The sequence below is a fragment of the Hemitrygon akajei genome, chromosome 6, assembly GCF_048418815.1.
Source record: "Hemitrygon akajei chromosome 6, sHemAka1.3, whole genome shotgun sequence".
NCBI lineage: Eukaryota > Metazoa > Chordata > Chondrichthyes > Myliobatiformes > Dasyatidae > Hemitrygon > Hemitrygon akajei.
Window position 1 is genome coordinate 28889307 of NC_133129.1, and position 21199 is coordinate 28910505.

The 21199-nt window shown below is 42.4% G+C and overlaps 1 protein-coding gene across 1 annotated transcript in view; it reads right to left on the reverse strand.

Annotated features, from left to right (window-relative positions):
- Window positions 1-21199, reverse strand: part of spata4 (spermatogenesis associated 4) — a 29077-nt gene that overhangs the window by 5147 nt on the left and 2731 nt on the right. Inside the window, exons 2-5 of the mRNA XM_073048035.1 lie at window positions 14960-15089; window positions 11871-11989; window positions 1947-2167; window positions 220-342 (exon numbers count right to left, since the gene is read on the reverse strand). Of these exons, the coding sequence (XP_072904136.1) occupies window positions 220-342; window positions 1947-2167; window positions 11871-11989; window positions 14960-15089 (593 nt within the window). The remainder of the gene's footprint in view (window positions 1-219; window positions 343-1946; window positions 2168-11870; window positions 11990-14959; window positions 15090-21199) is intronic.

Consider the following 21199-nt stretch of genomic DNA (forward strand, 5'->3'; position numbering starts at 1 on the left):
GTGGAGGGGGGGGGGGGGAGAGAAAGTGGATCTGTTGAATATTACCATAAGATAAAGGAACAGAATAAGGCCATTCAGCCCATTGAGTCTGTTGTGATTGTCTTTGAAACTCCACAATGTCACCCCTATTACAATATTATCAAAGGAAAATAAATCACTTAATCTGTATTGAAGTTCAAGTTTTTCAAAACCTAACAGAAAACTGGAATTTGATCTTACCTGATTTAGCCCCTGAATTTCTGCATTTATGCATGTTGACAACATTTATGCAGTCATATTTATGCTGAGGGAGTGGAAGTCTTGTTGCTAGCTCACCCAATGTAGGTTTGACATTAAACTTCTCTGTAAAAAAACAAAGATCCTCTTTTTTTAAACATATACAAAATCTGGTAAAACTAATTAAAAGTAAACCTGGCTATTACAGCAGTGTGCAAAAGCCCCAGGCACATACAGTAAATACAGCTGTGGTGCCTAAGACTTTTGCACAGTACTGAAATTTTATGTTATATACTGTACCGCTGCTGAAAAGAAAACAAAATTTCATGACAGACCTGAGTGATGATAAACCTAACTCTGATAAGAGTGGGATGGGGACAGGGAGGGGGTAATCAAGGGGAGAGAGGAAGGAGTGGGAAGCATCAGAAAGACATTCTGTATTGATCAAAAAACCATTTGTTTGGAATCAAATGACCTTGTCTGGTGTCTCATGCCTGGAGGTGTCTGCACCCATGCCACCCCCACCTCGACACTCCTTCTCTGCCACTTGTCCCATGCTCCATCCTTTACAATTTCCAAGATCCTTTGCTTCAGCCAGATTTACAAACTCGGTCTCCACACCACTTTGACAAATACAGTACTGTGCAAAAGTCATAGGTATCCAAGCTATACATAATACTAATACTTCTGTATGTAACTGTGAGTGTAGATTATTTTTCATTAAAACCTTTACCTTTATTGTGTGAAAGGAAACTGCGTGAAAATAATTTTACATTTTTTTTCAATAGGTTATTTCAGTAAAATACACTATATATTCAAGACCAAAATTATACATTGCTTTTTTTAACTTTTGGAAAGAATATATTTAAACACGTCCTCAGATTCTGTATCTCATAATCTATCATCCAAGAAGATGAATACACTAGCTTAGAATGTTACCTATCTACTTGGTTTTACCAATTTTAAATAAATCTTGCTGTTGTAATGTTTCAAGGATGCAGTTAATAATACCTGTAAACCACAAAATATTTACAGTCAATAAAATATCCAGTTGTGTTTATCCAAGTTAACACACACAAAATGTTGCTGGAACTCAGCAGGTCAGGCAGCATTTATGGAAAGGTCGGCTGGTGGCGCAGTGAGATCAGCGCTGGGCTCCAGAACGGAGGTTCCCGAGTTCGATCTAGTGACAGGCCGTCCCCGAGCACGGTCTCCATCCCTGCCGGGTTGATGTCGAGCTTGCAACTCGGCCATGTTTAAAAAAAAAGCACACTGCCACCTCCAGTTTAAATTCCCATGTGGAATATTGTGGAGGGTCAAAAAACCAAACCCAAACCCAAAGGAATAAATCGTGGACACTATCTTGCCCTGAAATGTCAACTCTTTACTCCTTTCTATAGATGTTGCCTGACTAGGTGAGTTCCTCCAGCATTTTGTGTGTGTGTTACTCTGTATTTCCTACATCTGCAGAACCTCTTGTATTCATCCAGGAGGTCAGTGTGGTTTATTGAATTTGAACAATTGATGTTACGTTAATATTTAACACAGGGCCATGTTTTATCGCAAACAAGACGAGATCATACAAGGGTCGTGGACACGCATGTAAAGTCAAGAAGTGAAGTCTGCTGATATTTTAACTATCAATTCTATCTCACTCAAAACAGGAAGAGAACTGCTTATGGAAAGTGCTTAATAACAGTTTGCAAATACAGCTATGTCTATCTACTCACTTGGATATTGCTGTCTCGCCAGATGCCTTTGTTGCAAATGCAGGTCGATAATATCCAGCGCTTTCTGTTTATTCGTGAACTCATCAGGTTGTTCCAAAACCTCTGTCAACTTCAGGTTACTGTGAATGGCATTGGCAGCAGTTGCTCTTGCAACCATCGGCAATTTTTGCTGATAAGCATAGTTAGTGAAGTTTATTTCATCATCAAGGATGAGCTTTGCTCTAGAAACAGATGAAATTCAAAGTTCAAAGTAAATTTATTGTCAAAGTACATATATGTCACCAAATACACCCCTGAGCTTTATTTTCTTGTGGGAATCCACAGTGAGCTCAAAGAAACACAACAGAATCAATGAAAAACCTCACACAAGGATAATCAATGTGCAAAATACAACAGACTGTGCAAATACAAGAAGAAAAATACAAAATAATAATAAATAAATGAGCAATAAATATCAAGAACATGAAATGAGGAGTCCTTGAAAGTAAGTCCATAGGCTGTGGGAATGGTTCAGTGATGGGGTAATTGAAGCTGAGTAAAAGTTATCCCCTCTCATTCACGAGCCTGATGGTTGAGGGGTAATAACTGTTCCTGAACCTGGTAGTGTGGGTCCTGAATCTCCTGTACCTCCTTCCTGATGGCAGCAACGTGAAGAGAAGATGGCCTGGATGGTGAGGTTGTTAATGATGAATGCTGCTTTCCTGTGACAGTGCTCCTTGTAGAAGTACTTAACGATGGGGAGTGCCCAACCAGTGATGAACTGTGCAGTACCCACTGCTTTTTGTAGGCTTCTCCACTCAAGGGCAATGGTGCTTCCATACCAGACCTTGATGTAACTAATCAGTATACAGTATACTGCATATACAGTAGATGTGACAAGATTATGGTGAGTTGGGACTTGCAAAGTGTAAAGGCTTTTCCAAGTACAGTTCCTAAGCAATATTAGGATTAAGAAAATTAATTTTATCACCTAAAACTCTTTTTTAGCTGATTTCAGCCCATTTTACCCACTCCTTGCAAATTAGGGTAAAGGGAGGAAGATTTACTCTGGTTGTTTTCTGGAAACATCATGTAGACTGAAAGATTTCTGAATGATATTTCCATTAAAGACATAAATGCATTGTACTGGCCAATGGTGTAGTGGCATCAGCATCAGACTTTGAGGTAAATGGTCCCTAGTTTGGATCCAGCTGGCTCCTTCTGTGCTGGGTTTAGCGACAACCTAGCAACTTGGGCTCGTAAAAACCATTCAAATGCTGCGGAATAAGACCAGCAGAGCAGCAATGGCTGGAGTTTCTGTGAAAATGAGGTAAGTGCAAGATAGGTATATTCCAAATAAGAAGAAATTTTTGAATGGAAAAAGGACACTACAGTGGCTGACAAGTGAAGTCAGAGCCAAAGTAAAAGCAAAAGAGAGGGCATACAAGGAAGCCAAAGCTAGTGGGAAGATAGAGGATTGAGAAGCTTTTAAAAACTTGCAGAAGTAAAACTAAGAAGGTCATTAGGCAGGAAAAGATGAATTATGAAAGGAAGCTGGTGACTAATATCAAAGAAGATACTAAAAGCTTTTTTAAGTATATAAAGGGTAAAAGAGAGTTGAGGATAGATATAGGACCAATAGGAAATGACACTGAAGATATTGTAATGAGAGATGCAGAGATGGCAGAATGTGTACTTTGCAACAGTCTTCCCACTGGAAGACATTTGCAGTATAATGGACATTCAGGAGTGTCAGGGAAGTGAAGTTCGTGCAGTGAAAATTACAACTGAGAAGGTGCTCAGAAAGCTTAATGGTCTGAGGGTGGATAAACCTGCTGGACCTGATGGAATGCACCCTTGGGTTCTGAAGGAAGTAGCTAGTGAGATTGCGGAAGCATTAACAATGATCTTTCAAGAATATATAGATTCTGGCATTTTACCGGATGACTGGAAAACTGCAAATGTTACTCCACTATTTAAGAAGGGTGGGAGACAGCAGAAAGGAAACTATAGACCCATTAGCCTGACATCAGTGATTGGGAAGTTTTTAGAATCGATTGATAGGGATGAGATTACAGAGTTTCTGGAGGCACAAGATGGGCCAAAGCCAGCATGGTTCCCTGAAAGGAAAACCCTGCTTGACTAATCTACTGCAGGTTTTTTGAGGAAATTACAAGCAGGGTAGACAAAGGAGATGCAGTAGATGTGGTGCACTTGGATTTTCAGGCCTTTGACAAGGTGTCGCACAAGAGGCTGCTTAGCAAGATAAGAGCCCATGGAATTACAGGAGAGTTACTAGCATGGGTGGAGCATTGGTTGATTGCAGAAAACAGAGAGTGGGAATAAAATGATTCTATTCTGGCTGGCTGCCGGTTACCAGTGGGGTGCCACAGGGCTTGGTGTTGGGACCACTGCTTTTTACGATGTATGTCAGTGATTTGGACTATGGGATTAATGGATTTGTGGCTAAATTTGCCGATGATACAAAGATAGGTGGAGGAACGGGTAGTGTTGAGGAAACACAGAGCCTGCAGAGAGACTTAGATAGTTTAGGGGAATGAGCAATGAAGTGGCAAATGAAATACAATGTTGGGAAGTGTATGGTCATGCACTTTGATGGAAGAAATAAATTTAGATGGGAAGAGAATTCAAAATGCAGAGATGCAAAGAGACTTGGGAGTCCTTGTGCAGGATGCCCTAAAGGTTAACCTCCAGGCCGAGTCAGTGGTGAAGAAGGCAAATGCTTTCTTCATTTCTAGAAGTATAGAATATATGAGCAGGGATGTGATGTTGAGGCTCTATAAGGCACTCGTGAGACCACACTTGGAGTATTGTGTGCAGTTTTGGACTCCTTATTTTAGAAAGAATATACTGACACTGGAGAGGATTCAGAGAAGATTCACCAGAATGATTCCAGGAATGAAAGGGTTACTGTATGAGGAACGTCTGGCAGCTCTTGGGCTGTATTCCCTGGAGTTCAGGAGAATGAGGGGGGATCTCATAGAAACATTCCGTATGTTAAAAGGCCTGAACAGATTAGATATGGCAAAGTTCTTTCCCATGGTTGAGGAGAATAGGACAAGAGGGCATGACCTCGGGATTGAAGGACGACCATTTAGAACAGAGATACAGAGAGATTACTTTAGACAGAGGATGGTAAATCTGTGGAATTTGTTGCTGTTTGTGGCTGTGGAGACCAAGTCATTGGGTGCACTTAAGGAAGATAGATAAGTTCTTGATTAGCCAGGGCATGAAAGGGTATGGGGTGAAAGCAGGGGAGTGGGGATGACTGGAAGAATTGGATCAGCCCATGATTGAATGGCAGAGCAGACTTGATAAGCCGAATGGCCTACTTTTGCTCCTATATCCTATGGTCTTATGGTCTTAAATGGAAAAATTGCCACCTGATGGGCCATAAGACACAAACAAGAACAACGATATAGATGCATTCTTTTCAAACAGATTTTTAATTTCATGTGGCAGACTGGAAGCAAGAAATTTTCCTTCCATATTTTATAATCTTACCACAATACTCCTTTGAAAGGATTAGGGATGGGCTCCTGATGAAATTGGCTTGAATCATCGACTGTTTATTCCTCTCCGTAGATTCTGCCTAACCTCCCGAGCTCCCCTAGCATTTTGTGTATGTTACAAGGTTATATCAAAATTTCTACAATTATTTTCAATAAGGCCCAATGTAAAATAACATTATACCCAACTATTCTTGGCAGAAATATTTCTAGTCATTCAATGAATTTCTAACATGGTTTCCCACATAATCACTTCCATTTTCAACTCAAACACTTGGGAAAAAAAAATCCATCTGAATTTCAGAGTGTTGCAAACTAGAGCAAGGGGAAGTGATATTAATGAGCTATAGAATCATTCATATAAAACAATGCTGCACTTCCTTTGGCCTTTACACTACTTGCAAGGAATAAATGCCAGGAGAGAGTTTAGTGAGGAGGGATGAATGGACAAGGGAATCATGGAGGGTGTGATGCCTGCAGAAGGCTGGGAGTAGTGGGGGAGGTAAAGATGCAGTTAGTTGTAGGGTCCCATTGAAGATGGCGGAAGTTGCAGAGAATGACGTGTTGGATGCAGAGGCTCATGGGGTGGTAGACGAGGACAAGAGGAACTCAATCCCTGTTAAAGCTGCGTGAAAATGGGGTGAGCACGGATGGCTGGAAAATGGATGAGATGTGGGTGAGGGCACGATCAATTGTGGAGGAAGGAAAATCTTGTTCTTTGAAGGAGGAGGACATATCTGATGTCCTGGAAAGGAAAGCCTCATTCCTGGGAACAAATGCATAGAGACATAGGAACTGAGAAAAGAGAAAGACATTTTTGCGGGAGACAATGTGGGAAGAGATATATACTAAGTTAGAATACGTATTGGTCCTTCAATCTACACCTGGCATTAATATGGTACCTGGCTGTTACGGCAGATAGAGCTAAGTTACTTGATGCTGGTTGCTGGCCCTTTTGCTATCTCAATGTTTTCATTTCCATTCTTGGAATAATCATCAATGTCCTCTATTTAAATAATAGGAAGGCAGAAGTCATTTAATGGGCAAGTGGGATCAACTACGTGCATCCTTTTGTTGGGTTCCAAGACAGCATTCAAGTCAGGCAACATGATTAAAGAGAAGCTACCAAACTTCAACTTCAAAGTTGCTGCAGGCATTAAATGTACAAATTTAACAACTGCCAGAAGTACATAGAAGACACAGATAAAAGAAACAGTGATTTAAAGGCTGCAATTTTTGAGCTAAGGAAAATTTCCAAAACCTTATCGTTCAGCATTCTAGATTCTCTTCATCTATGGGTCAGTACCAGATTTTCGTCACATTTCTGTGAAAAGCTTGATGGTTAAGTAAATGGGCCAAAGCGTTTGTTTCCATTCCATAAGTGAATGATAGTTTGTGTTATTTTGTACCGGATATTAGGGGTGGTGTTAAAAATGCACAGTGCAAACAGACGTACCATCTATGCAAACTTTATACTGATGTATATCTTCATTAAATTAGAAGATTAAGGCTATCAAAACATGCCAGTTTACCAATTGTAATTTGTGTCATTCCTTTCCTGAATACTGTACAATGATTTCTGCAACACCCACAAAATGCTGGTGGAACACAGCAAGCCAGGCAGCATCTATAGGAAGAAGCACAGTTGATGTTTCAGGCCGAGACCCTTCGTCAGGACTAACTGAAAGAAAAGATAGTAAGAGATTTGAAAGTGAGAAGGGGAGGGGGAAATAAAAAATGATAGGAGAAGATTGGAGGGGGAGGCTTGAAGCTAAGAGCTGGAAAGTTGATTGACGAAAGGGTGACAGAGCTGGAGAACGGAAAGGATCATGGGATGGAAGGCCTAGGGAGAAAGAAAGGAGGAGGGAAGCACCACAGGGAGATGCAGAACAGGCCAGGAGTGATTGTGAGAGGGGCAGAGAGAGAAAAAACAGAGGAAAAGGGGGTGGGAGAGGAATAAAAAATAAATAGATAGATAGATAGATAAGGGATGGGGTAAGAAGGGGAGGAGGGGCATTAACGGAAGTTAGAGAAATCAATGTTCATGCCATATAAGGTGTTGTGCCTCCAGCCTGAGTGTGGCTTCATCTTGACAGTAGAGGAGGCCGGGGATAGACGTATCAGAATGGGAATGGGACGTGGAATTACAATGTGTTGCCACTGGGAGATCCTGTTTTCTCTGGCGGACAGAGCGTAGGTGTTCAGCGTCGGGTCTCAACAATATATAGAAGACCGCACCAGGAGCACTGGACCCAGTATATCACACCAGCCGACTCACAGGAGAAGTGTCACCTCGCCTGGAAGGACTGTCTGGGGCCCTGAATGGTGGTGAGGAAGGAAGTGTATGGACAGGTGTAGATTTCTATTTTGTTTTAGTTTTATGGCTGTTATTGAGCCACAAGACCAAGGAAGCAGAATTAGGCCATTCAATCCATTGAGTCTGCTCTGCCATTCTACCTTGGCTGATTTATTATACCTCTCAATCTCATTCTCCTGCCTTCTCCCCATAACCATTGACGCCCTTACTAATCAAGACCTATCAACATCCACTTTAAATATGCCCAATGACTTGGCCTCCACGGCTATCAGTGGTAATTAATTCCACAGGTTCATCATTCTCTAACTAATGCAGGGGTTCCGAACCTGGGATCCACTGTCACAACCACAGATTCAGCAGCGCAATAGATACAGCAATTGTGCTTGTGAATATGCATGTGTCAGCTAATTATTATTTAATTGTGATAGTATTTAACTCCATACTTGCCTTCATAGTGCTTGTCAAGACTTGGACACAGCAACGCTTCACTGCCTGCTTGCATTCTGCCTTGCCTGAGAAATTGGACTGTCGAGTCAACTGACTCTGAAGACTAGCCGTATTCATTTTATTCTTAGTTGTTCTTTTCAGCCACAGTGTCGGCTACGTTATCCATTTGAGAGTTTTAGTTAACAGCCCTGTTTGGCCTAGCGCTTATTGTTTTCTTTTCCCTCTAACACTGTTCACATTAATGTCTGCGAACTATTGACCTGCTTCAGTGTCTCTCACTCCATATTCAAACTGGGTGACAGTAAGTCTCGACCACACAAAAATGGGCCCAGCAGAGAGAGCAGCTGACCTTGGCCATGAGATTCACTGGTCAGAGTGATTCATCGAGGCACCAACATTTTGTTGGAATTCCTATATATAAACTCTTGTTTCTGTTTCCATCATGACAGAAGGATCTTGCCAAGTAATGGACCCAGCAAAGTTGGAACAGGGACGTTTTGACACTGGTGGCTTGAGGAGAGTCCCGAGTCTACATACTAAGCTTCTCTAATCTACTTTGTACATCGAGTTTCTCCTGTATCCATTCCAAGCATTTCAAGTCACAAGTACTCAAATTCCCAGCTTTGTGGTCCTGTTACTCAAGTCTGCATAACAAAATGAGTGCTTCAAGCAAGCTTATCAATGGATTCAACAAATCATCATTCAATTCAATAGTGCAAATTCTGGAAGAGCCTTACTCCAAAAGCTGATCCCTTGCTGGAGTGTCCAAATACACAAATAACCCTATCAAGAGTATTTTTAACTTCTTGATGAAAGTTATTGTACAGAGTGGGAAAATTGAACTTTCATGTAGCACATTAAACAGATCTACAGAGAACCAGCTAGCTTAGCAATGAAAGAAACCTGTCTATGCTGTCTTGATCTGTAAAATTGAGAGTATATCCTAATTGCCTCTAGAAAGAACTGTGAAAGATAAAACACTGTGAGCAAGATTTGAAAAGGTTCCTTCTCTAGGTTTTAAGTTTCATGTTTTCAAGGTTTACCAAGGACTTTTCTCTATGTTCCCAAGGTTTTTATTTTTCCGATTGTTTCCAAGGCTTATTCAATGTGTCTAGGGTTTTTCAATGTTCTCCCCTTCTTGGACTCCCAAGCCTCCCTCTCAGCCCCGCCCAAGTTTGCTTGATCTCACTCGGGATTCCCTGGTCTCTCGGTCTCTCTGGATCCCCAGTTCTCCCTCCCTCTCAAGTTCCCCAGGCCCCCCAGTCTTCAGGTGTTCCAGAGCCATCAGGTACCAGCTATAGGGAGGGAGTCCTGTAGTGACTATTTCAGGCCTGTGCAGGGCATCAGAAAGCATTGGGCTCTGAGGGTTTTAGAGCACCTGAATTGGTTAATTGTTGCTTAACAACAGTTATTTATGGTTTAAGAGTTCCTTGTGTTTTTCTCGAGCGACTTGCTCTTTGTAATGCGGTTTCCTGGTGCTTTCTGTTTAATTTTGATAGGCTCAGGGATTCTGTTAGCTTAATTGTTGAAGCAGATGCCCGATTAGCTCCAATCAGAGGGTCCTCATTTTAAGAATGATTTGTCCCACGGTGTCACTTGGTCGAGCTATCTCTGTATAAGCTCTTGCTTCTGTCTCTACGTGGAAGTCTTTGACTCCGATATTGGCAGTGCACACCATGGCACTTGTCTACCACCATCACATCTTAGACAAGTCCCTCATCCGGGACCAGCGGACACAGGTCTGTGTCACCTCAGGGGCTGCACCTAGAGAGGGGGGCCCTGTAACAACCACAAAATCAGCAGTGCAGTAGATAACATAGAAACATAGAAAATAGGTGCAGGAGTAGGCCATTCAGCCCTTCGAGCCTGCACCACCATTCAGTATGATCATGGCTGATCATCCAACTCAGAACCCTGTACCTGCTTTCTCTTCATACCCCCTGATCCCTTTAGCCACAAGGGCCATATCTAGCTTCCTCTTAAATATAGCCAATGAACCGGCCTCAACTGTTTCCTGTGGCAGAGAATTCCACAGATTCACCACTCTCTGTGTGAACGAGCATTTTCTCATCTCGGTCCTAAAAGGCTTCCCCTTTATCCTTAAACTGTGACCCCTCGTTCTGGACTCCCCCAACATTGGAAACAATCTTCCTGCATCTAGCCTGTCCAATCCCCTTAGAATTTTATACGTTTCAATAAGATCCCCCCTCAATCTTCTAAATTCCAGCGAGTATAAGCCTAGTCAATCCAGTTTTTCTTCATATGAAAGTCCTGCCATCCTAGGAATCAATCTGGTGAGCCTTCTTTGTACTCCCTCTATGGAAAGAATGTCTTTCCTCAGATTAGGGGACTAAAACTGCACACAATACTCCAGCTGTGGTCTCACCAAGGCCTTGTACAACTGCAGTAGAACCTCCCTGCTCCTGTACTCAAATTCTCTTGCTATGAATGCCAACATACCATTTGCCTTTTTCACCGTCTGCTGTACCTGCATGCCCACTTTCAATGACCGGTGTACAATGACACCCAGGTCTCGTTGCACCTCCCTTTTTCCTAATCGGCCACCATTCAGATAATAATCTGTTTTCCTGTTCTTGCAACCAAAGTGGATAACCTCACGTTTATCCACATTAAATTGCAGCTGCCATGAATTTGCCCACTCACCTAACCTATCCAAGTCACCCTGGATACGGCAATTGCACTTGTGAATATGCACATGTCAGCTAATTATTATTTCATTGTTTTAGTATTTAACTCCATACTTGTTGTCGTAGTGCTTGTCAAGACTTGGACACAGTAATGCTTCACTGCCTGCTTGCATTCCGCCTTGCCTGAGAAATTGGACTGTCGAGTCAACTGACTCTGAAGACTAGCCGTATTTGTTTTATTCTTAGTTGTTCTTTTTAGTCGCAGTGTAGCTACGTTTTCCATTTGAGAGTTTTAGTCAAAGGCCCTGTTTGGCCCAGTGTTTATTGTTTTCTTTTCCCTTTTACACTGTTCGCATTTAAGTCTGTGAACTATCAACCTGCTTTAGTGTCTCTCACTCTGCACTTGGGCTATATCCAAGCCAGGTGACATCCACACACCTCTTGCTTAATGATATTGAAACATGATTCAACCATGGTTGGGAACCCCTGATCTAATGAAATTCCTCCTCATCTCTATTCTGAAGGCACATGTTTCTGTCCTGAGGCTGTTCTAGACTCTCACATTATAGGTAACATCCTCTCCACATTCACTCTGTGGAACCCTTTCAATGCATTATAAGGCATTGGCAGACCACATTTGGAGTATTGTGAATTCTATCTAGGCCTTTTGATATTAGATAGGTTTCAATGAGATCCCCACATTCTTCTAAACTCCAATAAGTACAGGCACGGAGCCATCAAATGCTCCTCATCTGTAAACCCTTTTATTGCCGGGATCATGCTCGTGCACCTCCTCTGGACTCTCTGGCAGTCATCTGGTATCCAGTCAAAATGTCCATTCTCTGCACAGTATCTAGACAGCAAGGACTAGCAACCTCACCTTTTCCACCACTGAAATGTGACGCTCAATCCCTTCAGCAAAATTCATCTGCATGCATATTGATGTCAGTTGCAAAGTGAACATTTTATAAACCAAAATGCAATGTGGAATAAAGATACTCACTGTCTATTTGTCAGCAAAGTATATATATGTTGTATCAGACATTCTGCTCCCCCCGGTTTAGAATGCATTGTAGCATGAATGAATTCCTTCGGTATATTCAACCTTTTCCTGAATATAAACTAAAAAGGGAAAGTAATTTTGAAATGAAATTGTAGACTTCCATAAACAGCACAGACTTTAAACAGAGTGATACAGTATAATCATCTGACACTGTTATTATATGTAAAGGTGTAATTTGCATTTTAACTATAATTGCTTTTCTATTCTGAGAGAGTCTGCACTTTTCACATTATTTGCATTTTAATCTCACTTCAAAAATCTATCAAAGCCATTATGTACTGTATTAGTTTTAGTATTAAATATTTCAACTGACTTATGATATATTATAACAGCCTTACATGTTGAGAGATTTTCCAGGATTTACTGGATTTACTTTTAAAATGGCTTAAATTCTAAGGTCGTGTGGAAAATCTTCAACTCAAAAAACAGCAGATTTGTTCAATCTGCCAAATTTTAAGCACTTAATAACTTAAAAGCTTAGGACTCAAATGTAGTCCACTGCTCCAGATAAGTGATGATGCTGAGATCTTTTAACTTTGTGATAAAACTAATGCAAGTATTGTAGGTTGAAATGATTGGGATGGAATAACTTTTGGAGAATGGTAATTAGATCACTATTTAGTTAGTTTAAAAGTGCTTGACTATTTTTAATTGTGTGTGTTTCTTACTGTTTCATGTTTTTTTTTCAATTTTAAATTAATTGTAAATGCAATTATTTCTAGACATTTGTGAATGCCAAAGGGCTCTGTAATTGTTAAGGTCATTCTAGAGCAGGGGTTCCCAACCTGGGGCCCACCAACCCCTTGGTTAATGGTAGGGAATTATGGCGTTAAAAAAAAAGGTTTGAGAATCCCCGCTCTGCAGTGTGACTGATGATCCACAGAGAGGCACTGCCTTATACTGGGCCATATTGTTATGAGTGCTGAACAGGCCTGATGGAAATGGGTTGCAGAGTTAACCAATCCCCCCCCCCCTTTGAGAACTATGAACTATTGCTATGCTATGCTATGCTGCTAATGAGAGAGAGAGAGATGAAGCACAGAGGCAGGAACATCTGCTACAGATAAGAGAGAGAGACACATTTGATTTATGTATTATGGCTTCTTCCTGGATTGTTTACCTTTTGCTACAAGGACGTTACTTTGCTCGTTAACATTCCTAAGGAGACAGCAGGACTGGCCTGATTTGATGGACATGGTCATTTTGAGTTGATGGATGGCTGCTACCCCGTCAGTGGGGATAAAAGACAGGTGTGAGGAGACACCCTGAGGCACACCAGTGGACACTGACCGAGTGTTGTGCACCCACAGGAAGGTGGGGGCTTCGAGGACCAGATCAGGAGATCGGTCAACAAAGCTCACAGTGTGACGGCAGGGCCGGTGGGGACTTGTGTGTGTGTCCACTCATGCCAGAGTGACGGGTCCACCACAGAAGAACGGTCTAGCTGAGTACGGGAGGGTCATGACCGAATGACCACAATGGTACGACGGAATCAGAATACAACAGAAGGTTTGCTGGCTGCAGCTGCTCAATCTCTTACTCACTCTCTTTTTCTCTCCAACAAATTACAATACAACAACTGCAACTACCTCAGCACACATGAACTGAACTGAACACTATATTCTCTTATGACAATTCATTTACCCCTAGACATTGATAGAGCTTGTTTATTATTGTTGATTATTATTCCTACATTTCTATGTTTATTATTGCTAACCTGTTTTATATGTACATTTGCATTTTTGATACTGTATTGTGTAGTTTACTAATTAACACCTTTAGTTTTCGGTACCACCAGACTCCAATGGATTTTTCTATTTCTGCTGGTCTGTAAACCCAGTTATGGGGTACGTAACAATATCAATTAGCTGGACATCCTATCCAATGACACTGAGCCCAGTATGAAAGAAGAACCAGAACCACCCAAAGGCAGCTGACCAACAACTTGGGTAGCTTCCTGGTCAGCAGAAGACCTGTGCATCAGTCTATTTGATTCCCTCACAGATTGAGCAGAAACAACTTCTCTGGGGAGATTATATGTTCAAGTAAACATTTCTTATCCAAGCTCTTGATACCAAATAGGATAAATAAAACAGAAGATAATGTCCTTCACACACAAAATACTGGAGGAACTTAGCAGGTCAGGCATCTATGGAGGGGAATAAACAGTCAACCTCTTTTGCCAAGACCCTTCACCAGGACCATTCATCAAATCCTGATTAAGGGTCTTGTCCTGAAACATCGACTGTTTATTCCACTCCATAAAAGCTGCCTGAGCTACTGAGTTCCTCTGACATTTTGTGTGTGTTGCTCAAGATTTCCAGTATCTGTAGAATCTATTGACTTCATTCACTTCCTTCAACCCATGGGGGCAGACAGAGTAGTCACTAGCATTTCCCTCCAGACCAAATTTTCCTATAACAGAGACATTCGTAGAGGTGCACTCTTGAAACCTTCCTCTGAACCTCCTACCAGCCCCATAGCTCTAGAGCGCCTTGCATAAGGAGTCCTTCAAGCTTGCCTCTGCAGTACTGCTCTTCGCTAACTGTTCCAGGTTTACTATGCCCTTCACTTCATTGTGGCATCCATTCATTTAAGTAGCATCACTCCCCAGTTGCTGGAAGAATGTGGCTTGGAATGTGTCCCCCTTTAAGAGGTGCCTGTAAAGAATATTAACATTCATACTAAAATCATGTTGAGGGACAGCACAGTGGCATAAATAGTTAGTGTCTCACAATACTACAGATCTGGCCTCAGGGACTGTCTGTGTGGAGCTTGTATGTTCTCTCTGTGACTGCATCAGTTGCCTCCAAGTACTCTGGTCTCCTTCCACATCCCAAAAATGTACAGGTTGATTGGTTAACTGGCCAATGACAATGTCAACCTCAGCATAGCTTACCAGGGTAAAACCCAATAACACTGTAAGGTAATGATATGAAGCTTGCAGAACTGAATTATGGTGACCCACAACATTATTGAAAGGTATGTGGAATAACTTCTTTGCTGAGCTCTCAGGATTCTGTACTCACATTTTCCAGTTTTGACCAGTTCTTCAGCTTGGAAGGAAATGAGACTCCATTATTAAAGACAGTGATGTCAATATCATGGGGATAGTACCAGGAGAAGATTTCAGCTACAAGATAACCATTACAGAAGTCCCTATGAAATATAATGAAGAAATACATTCAGAATGGGTTCAATATCAGGCTGAAAATTCCGGAACAAAGTTGTTATCAATACCTTTTGACAACTGGTTTATTCTCAAAGTAAAATTAATTTTGCGGTTTCATAAGTTGAAAAATGAGAATTTATTGTATTCTAATTAGAGATCTTCATTTCCATATTTCCATTATTGAGTTGCTATGTTGCAGCAGTTCACCATTTCTTGTGTACAAAATTTCCAAAATGTATTAGTATTAATACTTTGTAATTATTGAAAAAAGCAGATAGTTTTTCCTATTCTTTTCATGAAAATAAATAATTTCACAACATGTGTTATACTCTATCTGCCACCTTCTTTCTCAATCGTTTACTTAATTTGTCTGTGGACTCTTCACTGTTCACTTTCCCACCTAATTTAGTAACAACAATAAACTTAATGACATTATACTTACTCTAGTTTCCACAACCAAGTCAGTTATGTCCTGTAGACTGTGTATATTTAAGATTTCTAGTTGATTTATGTGTCAGCCCATTAATTAATTAAACCCATTAATTCCTACTCTATTTTCTGCTCTTTGACCAAACCGCTATTCAAGTTATCCATAACCAGTGTACACCATAACTTTGGTATAATAATTCATGTTATTTCTTAGTGAGTCTTTTGAAAATGTTGATATACTATCTATTCACTCCCTTTTATTGAGACTGTTAAGTACAACTTTGAAAACTATTAGATTTACAACCTCCCTTTTTGTGTAATCATATTATGTACTTTAAAATGTACCTACTATCATTTTCATAGCAATGAATTTTTGGATTTTTCTCCAGCTTTCAATAATAGGTTAATGGCTCTCCCATTTTCTCAGTCACTCATTTCTTGAATTCAAAATGAATTCAGAAAAGATCTGCTATTAGCTTCGTGGGATGTCAAGTTTGTAAGAGATAATGCAGATAAAATCTTCAGTGTTAGACTGATTTAGAAGAAATTTATGTACATCAAATACACATTAAAATACTGAGAGTTACATAACTATGTAACAAAATATAGCACATAATAAAATTTCTGATGGGTTCTGGTAACACTCACTTTAAAAGAGTAATACAAGTGTAACACTCTGGTAAAGGTTTTACTGCTAATGTTGCAGTGTATTTCATGTAATGGTTGCAGAAGCAATGTGTTCTGCTAGCAGTGTTTGGGTTACCATTAAAGACAACGGATGCTTGGGAACATGTGTGTCTCCCAGTCAGGAATTGTGAGAAGATTCTAGAGAACGCAGGGGGAGCAACTTTTCTGACAGACACTGGTGTGGGTCGAAGCCTTTATTGGTGGGAGATAGAGAGAGAAGGAGCTCAAGAGAATCGGCTACAGGTTTCAATCCAGCAGGAATGTGCGATCTGATGGAACCAAGGGGGAACTTCTTCCAGGGAGCAGTGACTAGGAATTGGTGCAGAGGGTACATTGGAAACGTCGTCTTTTGGAAGATTTGTGCTCCACCTGTGTACATTTCACTGTTTAATTATAATGAGCTCTTAGTTTTTTTCTTTCATTTCTTTAATGTCTTTCGTTAACATTCATAAATATACTTCCTTTATAATCGTATGCAATGTGTAAACTGTTATTTCTTGCCAACAGGCGATTGCAGGTGGCGGTAAATCACACAGCATTCACACAAACAGGGGTTTGGGTGGGTGAGGCATCCCAAACTCAAAGATTTGGTAGGACCAAAGTCAGATACACCCTAGATGTACAGAGTCTGAGAAAGGTGGGTTCCTTGCCTCGGAGTCCAGTGAGCTGCATTTCCAGAGATGCCCAGTAAAAGGGGTTTCATTGTGGGGGTATCGTTAAGGACTGAATTTGATGAACACTGTATGATTAACCTAAGCATTTATTAGGTGGTTTTGTGTTTCAGCCTGTGTTAAACTATTGTCCAGGAAAGTGATTAAGATACATGGTTATGGACACTGCAGGGGTTAAGTATTGGGGTGCGATTCAAAGAGCTTACCTGTAACTAATGCTTGTGTTCTGAGCAGGGTGGATATTCGCAGCCCAGATGAATTGTTAGTTAGAGTTTTAAGTGCTTTTAAAGCATTTGGGAAAGTTACAATCATGGAGTGGCAGTTTGACCAAAAGGCAGGCAAAGAAGATGTGGTTTTAGTTCAGACTAGCAAAGTCGAGGTGGGACTGGATCTGGGGTCCCAGGAGAGGCAGGGGCTTGGGCCGTCCTTTCTTTCAGAGAAAGGGGGAGTGTAGGTGAGGGTGCTGAATTGGAAGCCGAGTTTCCCGTAGCTGAGGGCGGAGACTTTAAAGACAACTTGCTCCCGTTTAAGCGGAGTGAGGGGAAGGAGTGGTCTGATGTGGAAAGTCTAATGAGTCCTCCAGTGAGGTGTGAAAATTCTGAGCTGGTATCGGCCCTTATGTCCCTAGTGGATAAATGGCAAAGTGAACGGGTAGAGAGTGAAAGTTATCATAGGATGAGAATGTTCTCATGAGTGAAGCCCACCCCCGAGGAGGAGGAGGAATACGAGACTTTGGCGGAGCAGACCCCTTGGATGCTAGATGAGCAGTAGTGCTCTGATAATGTGAAAAGACAGCGACTGGTAGAGAGCCTAAAAGGTCCGGCTATTGAAGTGGTGAGGTCCTTGAAGGCAGAGAAGCCCTTAGCTACTTTTACAGGCTACATGCAAGCGCAGAAAGTGTTTTGGCATGAAGCTTCTGACAGGGTTTAGGAGCATGTTTCAAGAGAAAGGGGAGAAACTTTCTGCCTACATTTTCTGGTTAGAGAGACAGCTGCTTTGCTTGCAGCGTAAGGGAGCCAAACAACTGGCCGAGGTGAATCAATTAAGGATGCACCAATTGGTGAAGGGCACGCAGTCACGTGACATGATTGCTTTAAGCCTCCAAATGCCTCATAAGATGAGCCCCACCTCCGTTGTTTGTTGAGTTGATCAGAGAAGAAAGAGAGGAGGAAAATGCAATGGAGGAGCGAGAGGCCTCTATCAGCAGGGCACAGTCCTCGGTAGTAGCCTCTGTTGCAGTAGCGACCCCTAATGCCACACAGGCGGGAGTTTTTGCAGAATTTTGTGAAAGGTTTGAGAGCTGAGGTATCCCGGTTGAAGTGACCAGTATTCTCAGTTACAACTATGGTGAGGAGGGACAGTTCAGGTGGGAGGACAGGAGAACCTTCAGAAAGTGAACCCACGACTACTTAAACAGAAGTGGAAGTCGGGAAACTTTGGCAAGACCCAGTGAGGGAATGGCCTGGCATCTGCTGGGGGGGAACATGTTCCAATCAACGTTTCAAGGAAAACACCAAAGTGCAAAACCCTATTCCTGAAGTCTTAGTGGGGCCAGGCTCCAGTGTATCCCTGCTGATGACTACCCACATGATGGTTATGTGTCATTGAAGCTGGAGTTTTCAGAGGTAGATGTGGGAGTAGCTGAGGTCCTCGATACATTACTGTTGGTCTGTCCAGACCCAGTTGAGAAGGGTGAAACTTCAATTCTTGTTGGAACAAATACTCCTATTGTGAGGAGGCTAGTGGGAGAGAATTGGAGAGCTTTCTGTAAACCTTGTCCTTTCACCCAGTGTTCAGAGCTGTTTTTGAGGAAGTGCAAGCCCATCCTTGGCCAGATAATGAGCACAAACAAAAGGAACTGTGTGGTACACCTCATCCAAACCCACCGCATTACAGCCTAGGGAAGTAGCTAGAGTGACGGGAAACCCCAAATTTTACGGAATGCTTGATGCTGAGGCCCTTCTGGTGGATGCTCTGGAAGACCATGAAGAGGAGTCACGCTTAACTGCTGGGTTATTGGTGAGGCCCAAACTGCACAGGCAGTCAGTTGTACAGGGAAACAAGATGACAGTGATTGTCATGAACACCTCAGAGAGAGAAGTCAATGTCAGTTGAGGAATGCTGATGCAACATCTTTCTCCGGTGACTGTAATGTCCAGCTTTCCTGAGAGAAAAGCAGGAGAGAGACCATCTCCTGGAATGGGAAAGCTGTCAGCCAAGTCATTCAACTTTGGTGACTCCCTGGTACCTGGAGGTTGGAAAAGGAGACTGACAGGGAAGATGTTGAAGTTCGAAGATGTTTTTTTCTACTGACGAGTTTGATGTGGGTTGTTCCAAGAGTACAAAGGACACCCCTTTCACAGAAAGGCCTTGGCGACTAGCATCCACACTGGTGGAGGACATTCAGCACCATCGGTGGAAGCTGGGATTATCACTGAGTCCAGGAGACCCTATGCATCACCCATAGTAGTGATGAGGAAGAAGAACTGGAAGGTACGAATGTGTGTTGACTATCAGACACTAAACTGATGCACAGTCCCTGACTGGTATACTGTTCCAAGGATCGAAGATACGCTGCTCTGCAGAAGTCCCAGTTGGTTTTGCCTGAGAAGCATCAGAGTCACGTCATGATGATTTGGGTCATTTAGGGTATTGCAAAGCCTATGGACTGGTTTGTGATTGCTTCTACTGACCCCCTGTAAGTCATGCATTCAATGAATTCGCAGCAAGACATTGCCTATGAGGGTCGCTCTGTTACCCCATTTGCAGAGTGCAGGGCCACTTGATCTAGTATGTATGGACTTCCTCTCCCTAGAGCCTGATTCCAGCAACATGGCAAATGCCTTTGTTATTATTGATCACTACACCAACTATACTCAAGGATCTGAGGGCATACATCGTGGCCAGAGTGTTATGGGAAAAGTATTTCATTGACTCCACAGAGGCTTGAATCCAAAACACTCAAGGTCAGGTGCCCTGAGGCAGCTGCTCAGAACCAGAAGCGGGTTTATTATCACTGACATTGCTCGTGAAAATTGTTACGTTGTGGCAGCAGTAGAATCAGAATCAGAATTAATATTGCCAGAACATCTTGTGAAGTTTGCTGTTACGCAGCAGCAGTACATTGCAATAAATATTAAGACTGTGAATTACAGTAAATATTATGTATTTATATCATAGATACATAATAATAAAAGTTAATTTAAATAAGCAGTGCAACAAGAAGTAGTGAGGTCATGTTCATGGGCTCAATGTCCATTCAGAAGTCAAGGCAAGGGGAAAAGCTATTCCTGAATTGTTGAGTGTGTGTCTTCAGGCTCCTGTCCCTCCTTCCAGATGGTAGCAATGAGAAGAGAGCACATCCTGGGCGATGGGGGCCCTTAATGATGTATGCTGCCTTTTTGAGGCATCGCTCATTGTAGATGTCCCAGTTGCAAAGGATGGAGCTGACTGAGTTTACAACTTTCTGCAACTTATTTTGATCCAGTGCAGAGGTCCCCCACACCAGACTGTGAGCCAGTACAATGCAAAACATAAAAATTAACATCATATTGCGGCCCCCGCCGTCGATCTCGGCTACCCCAGCAACCCAGGGCATATTCAAAACCCGGACTCTAGCACCATTAATGCGTGTTCCAATGACCATGGACAGCTTCAAAGTGATGGCGCAACCACCGACTCCAGCCTTGAACTCCAGGCCGGGTCTTCACATGCTGCGATTGTGACTCCCGTCTCCCCTTCCTCCACCACCACTCTGCAATTCCCTCTCCCTCAGATCCCATCGTCAGCTCCTGAGCCCTCAGAAACTCTATCTTCCTCTCACCCCAACCCTTCCCTCTCCACCGACACCACCAGCCTCCCTCCCCCACTCTGATCCCAGCTCCCTGTCCTCAGTAAGGGCCTCACCTTTGTCCTCCTTCACCCACACCTCAGCGAGTTCCGCGTACGCCATGACACTGAACTCTTCTTCAGCCGGCTCCGTCTCCGAGCTTACTTCTTTGCAAAGGACTCTCCTACCCCCACTGATGACCCTTTCTCCCGTCTTCAACCCTCCTCCTTTTCATGAACACCCCACTCTGGTCTTCTGCCTGCTCTGGATCTCTTTATTGCTAATTGCCGACGGGACATCAACCGTCTCGAATTCACCACACCATGCTCCAATTCCAACCTCACTCCTTCCGAACGCTCTGCTCTCCACTCCCTCTGCACCAAACCCAACCTCACTATAAAACCCGCTGATAAGGGGGAAGCTGTTGTAGTCTGGCGTACTGACCTCTACCTGGCCGAGGCACTGTGACAACTCTCTGATA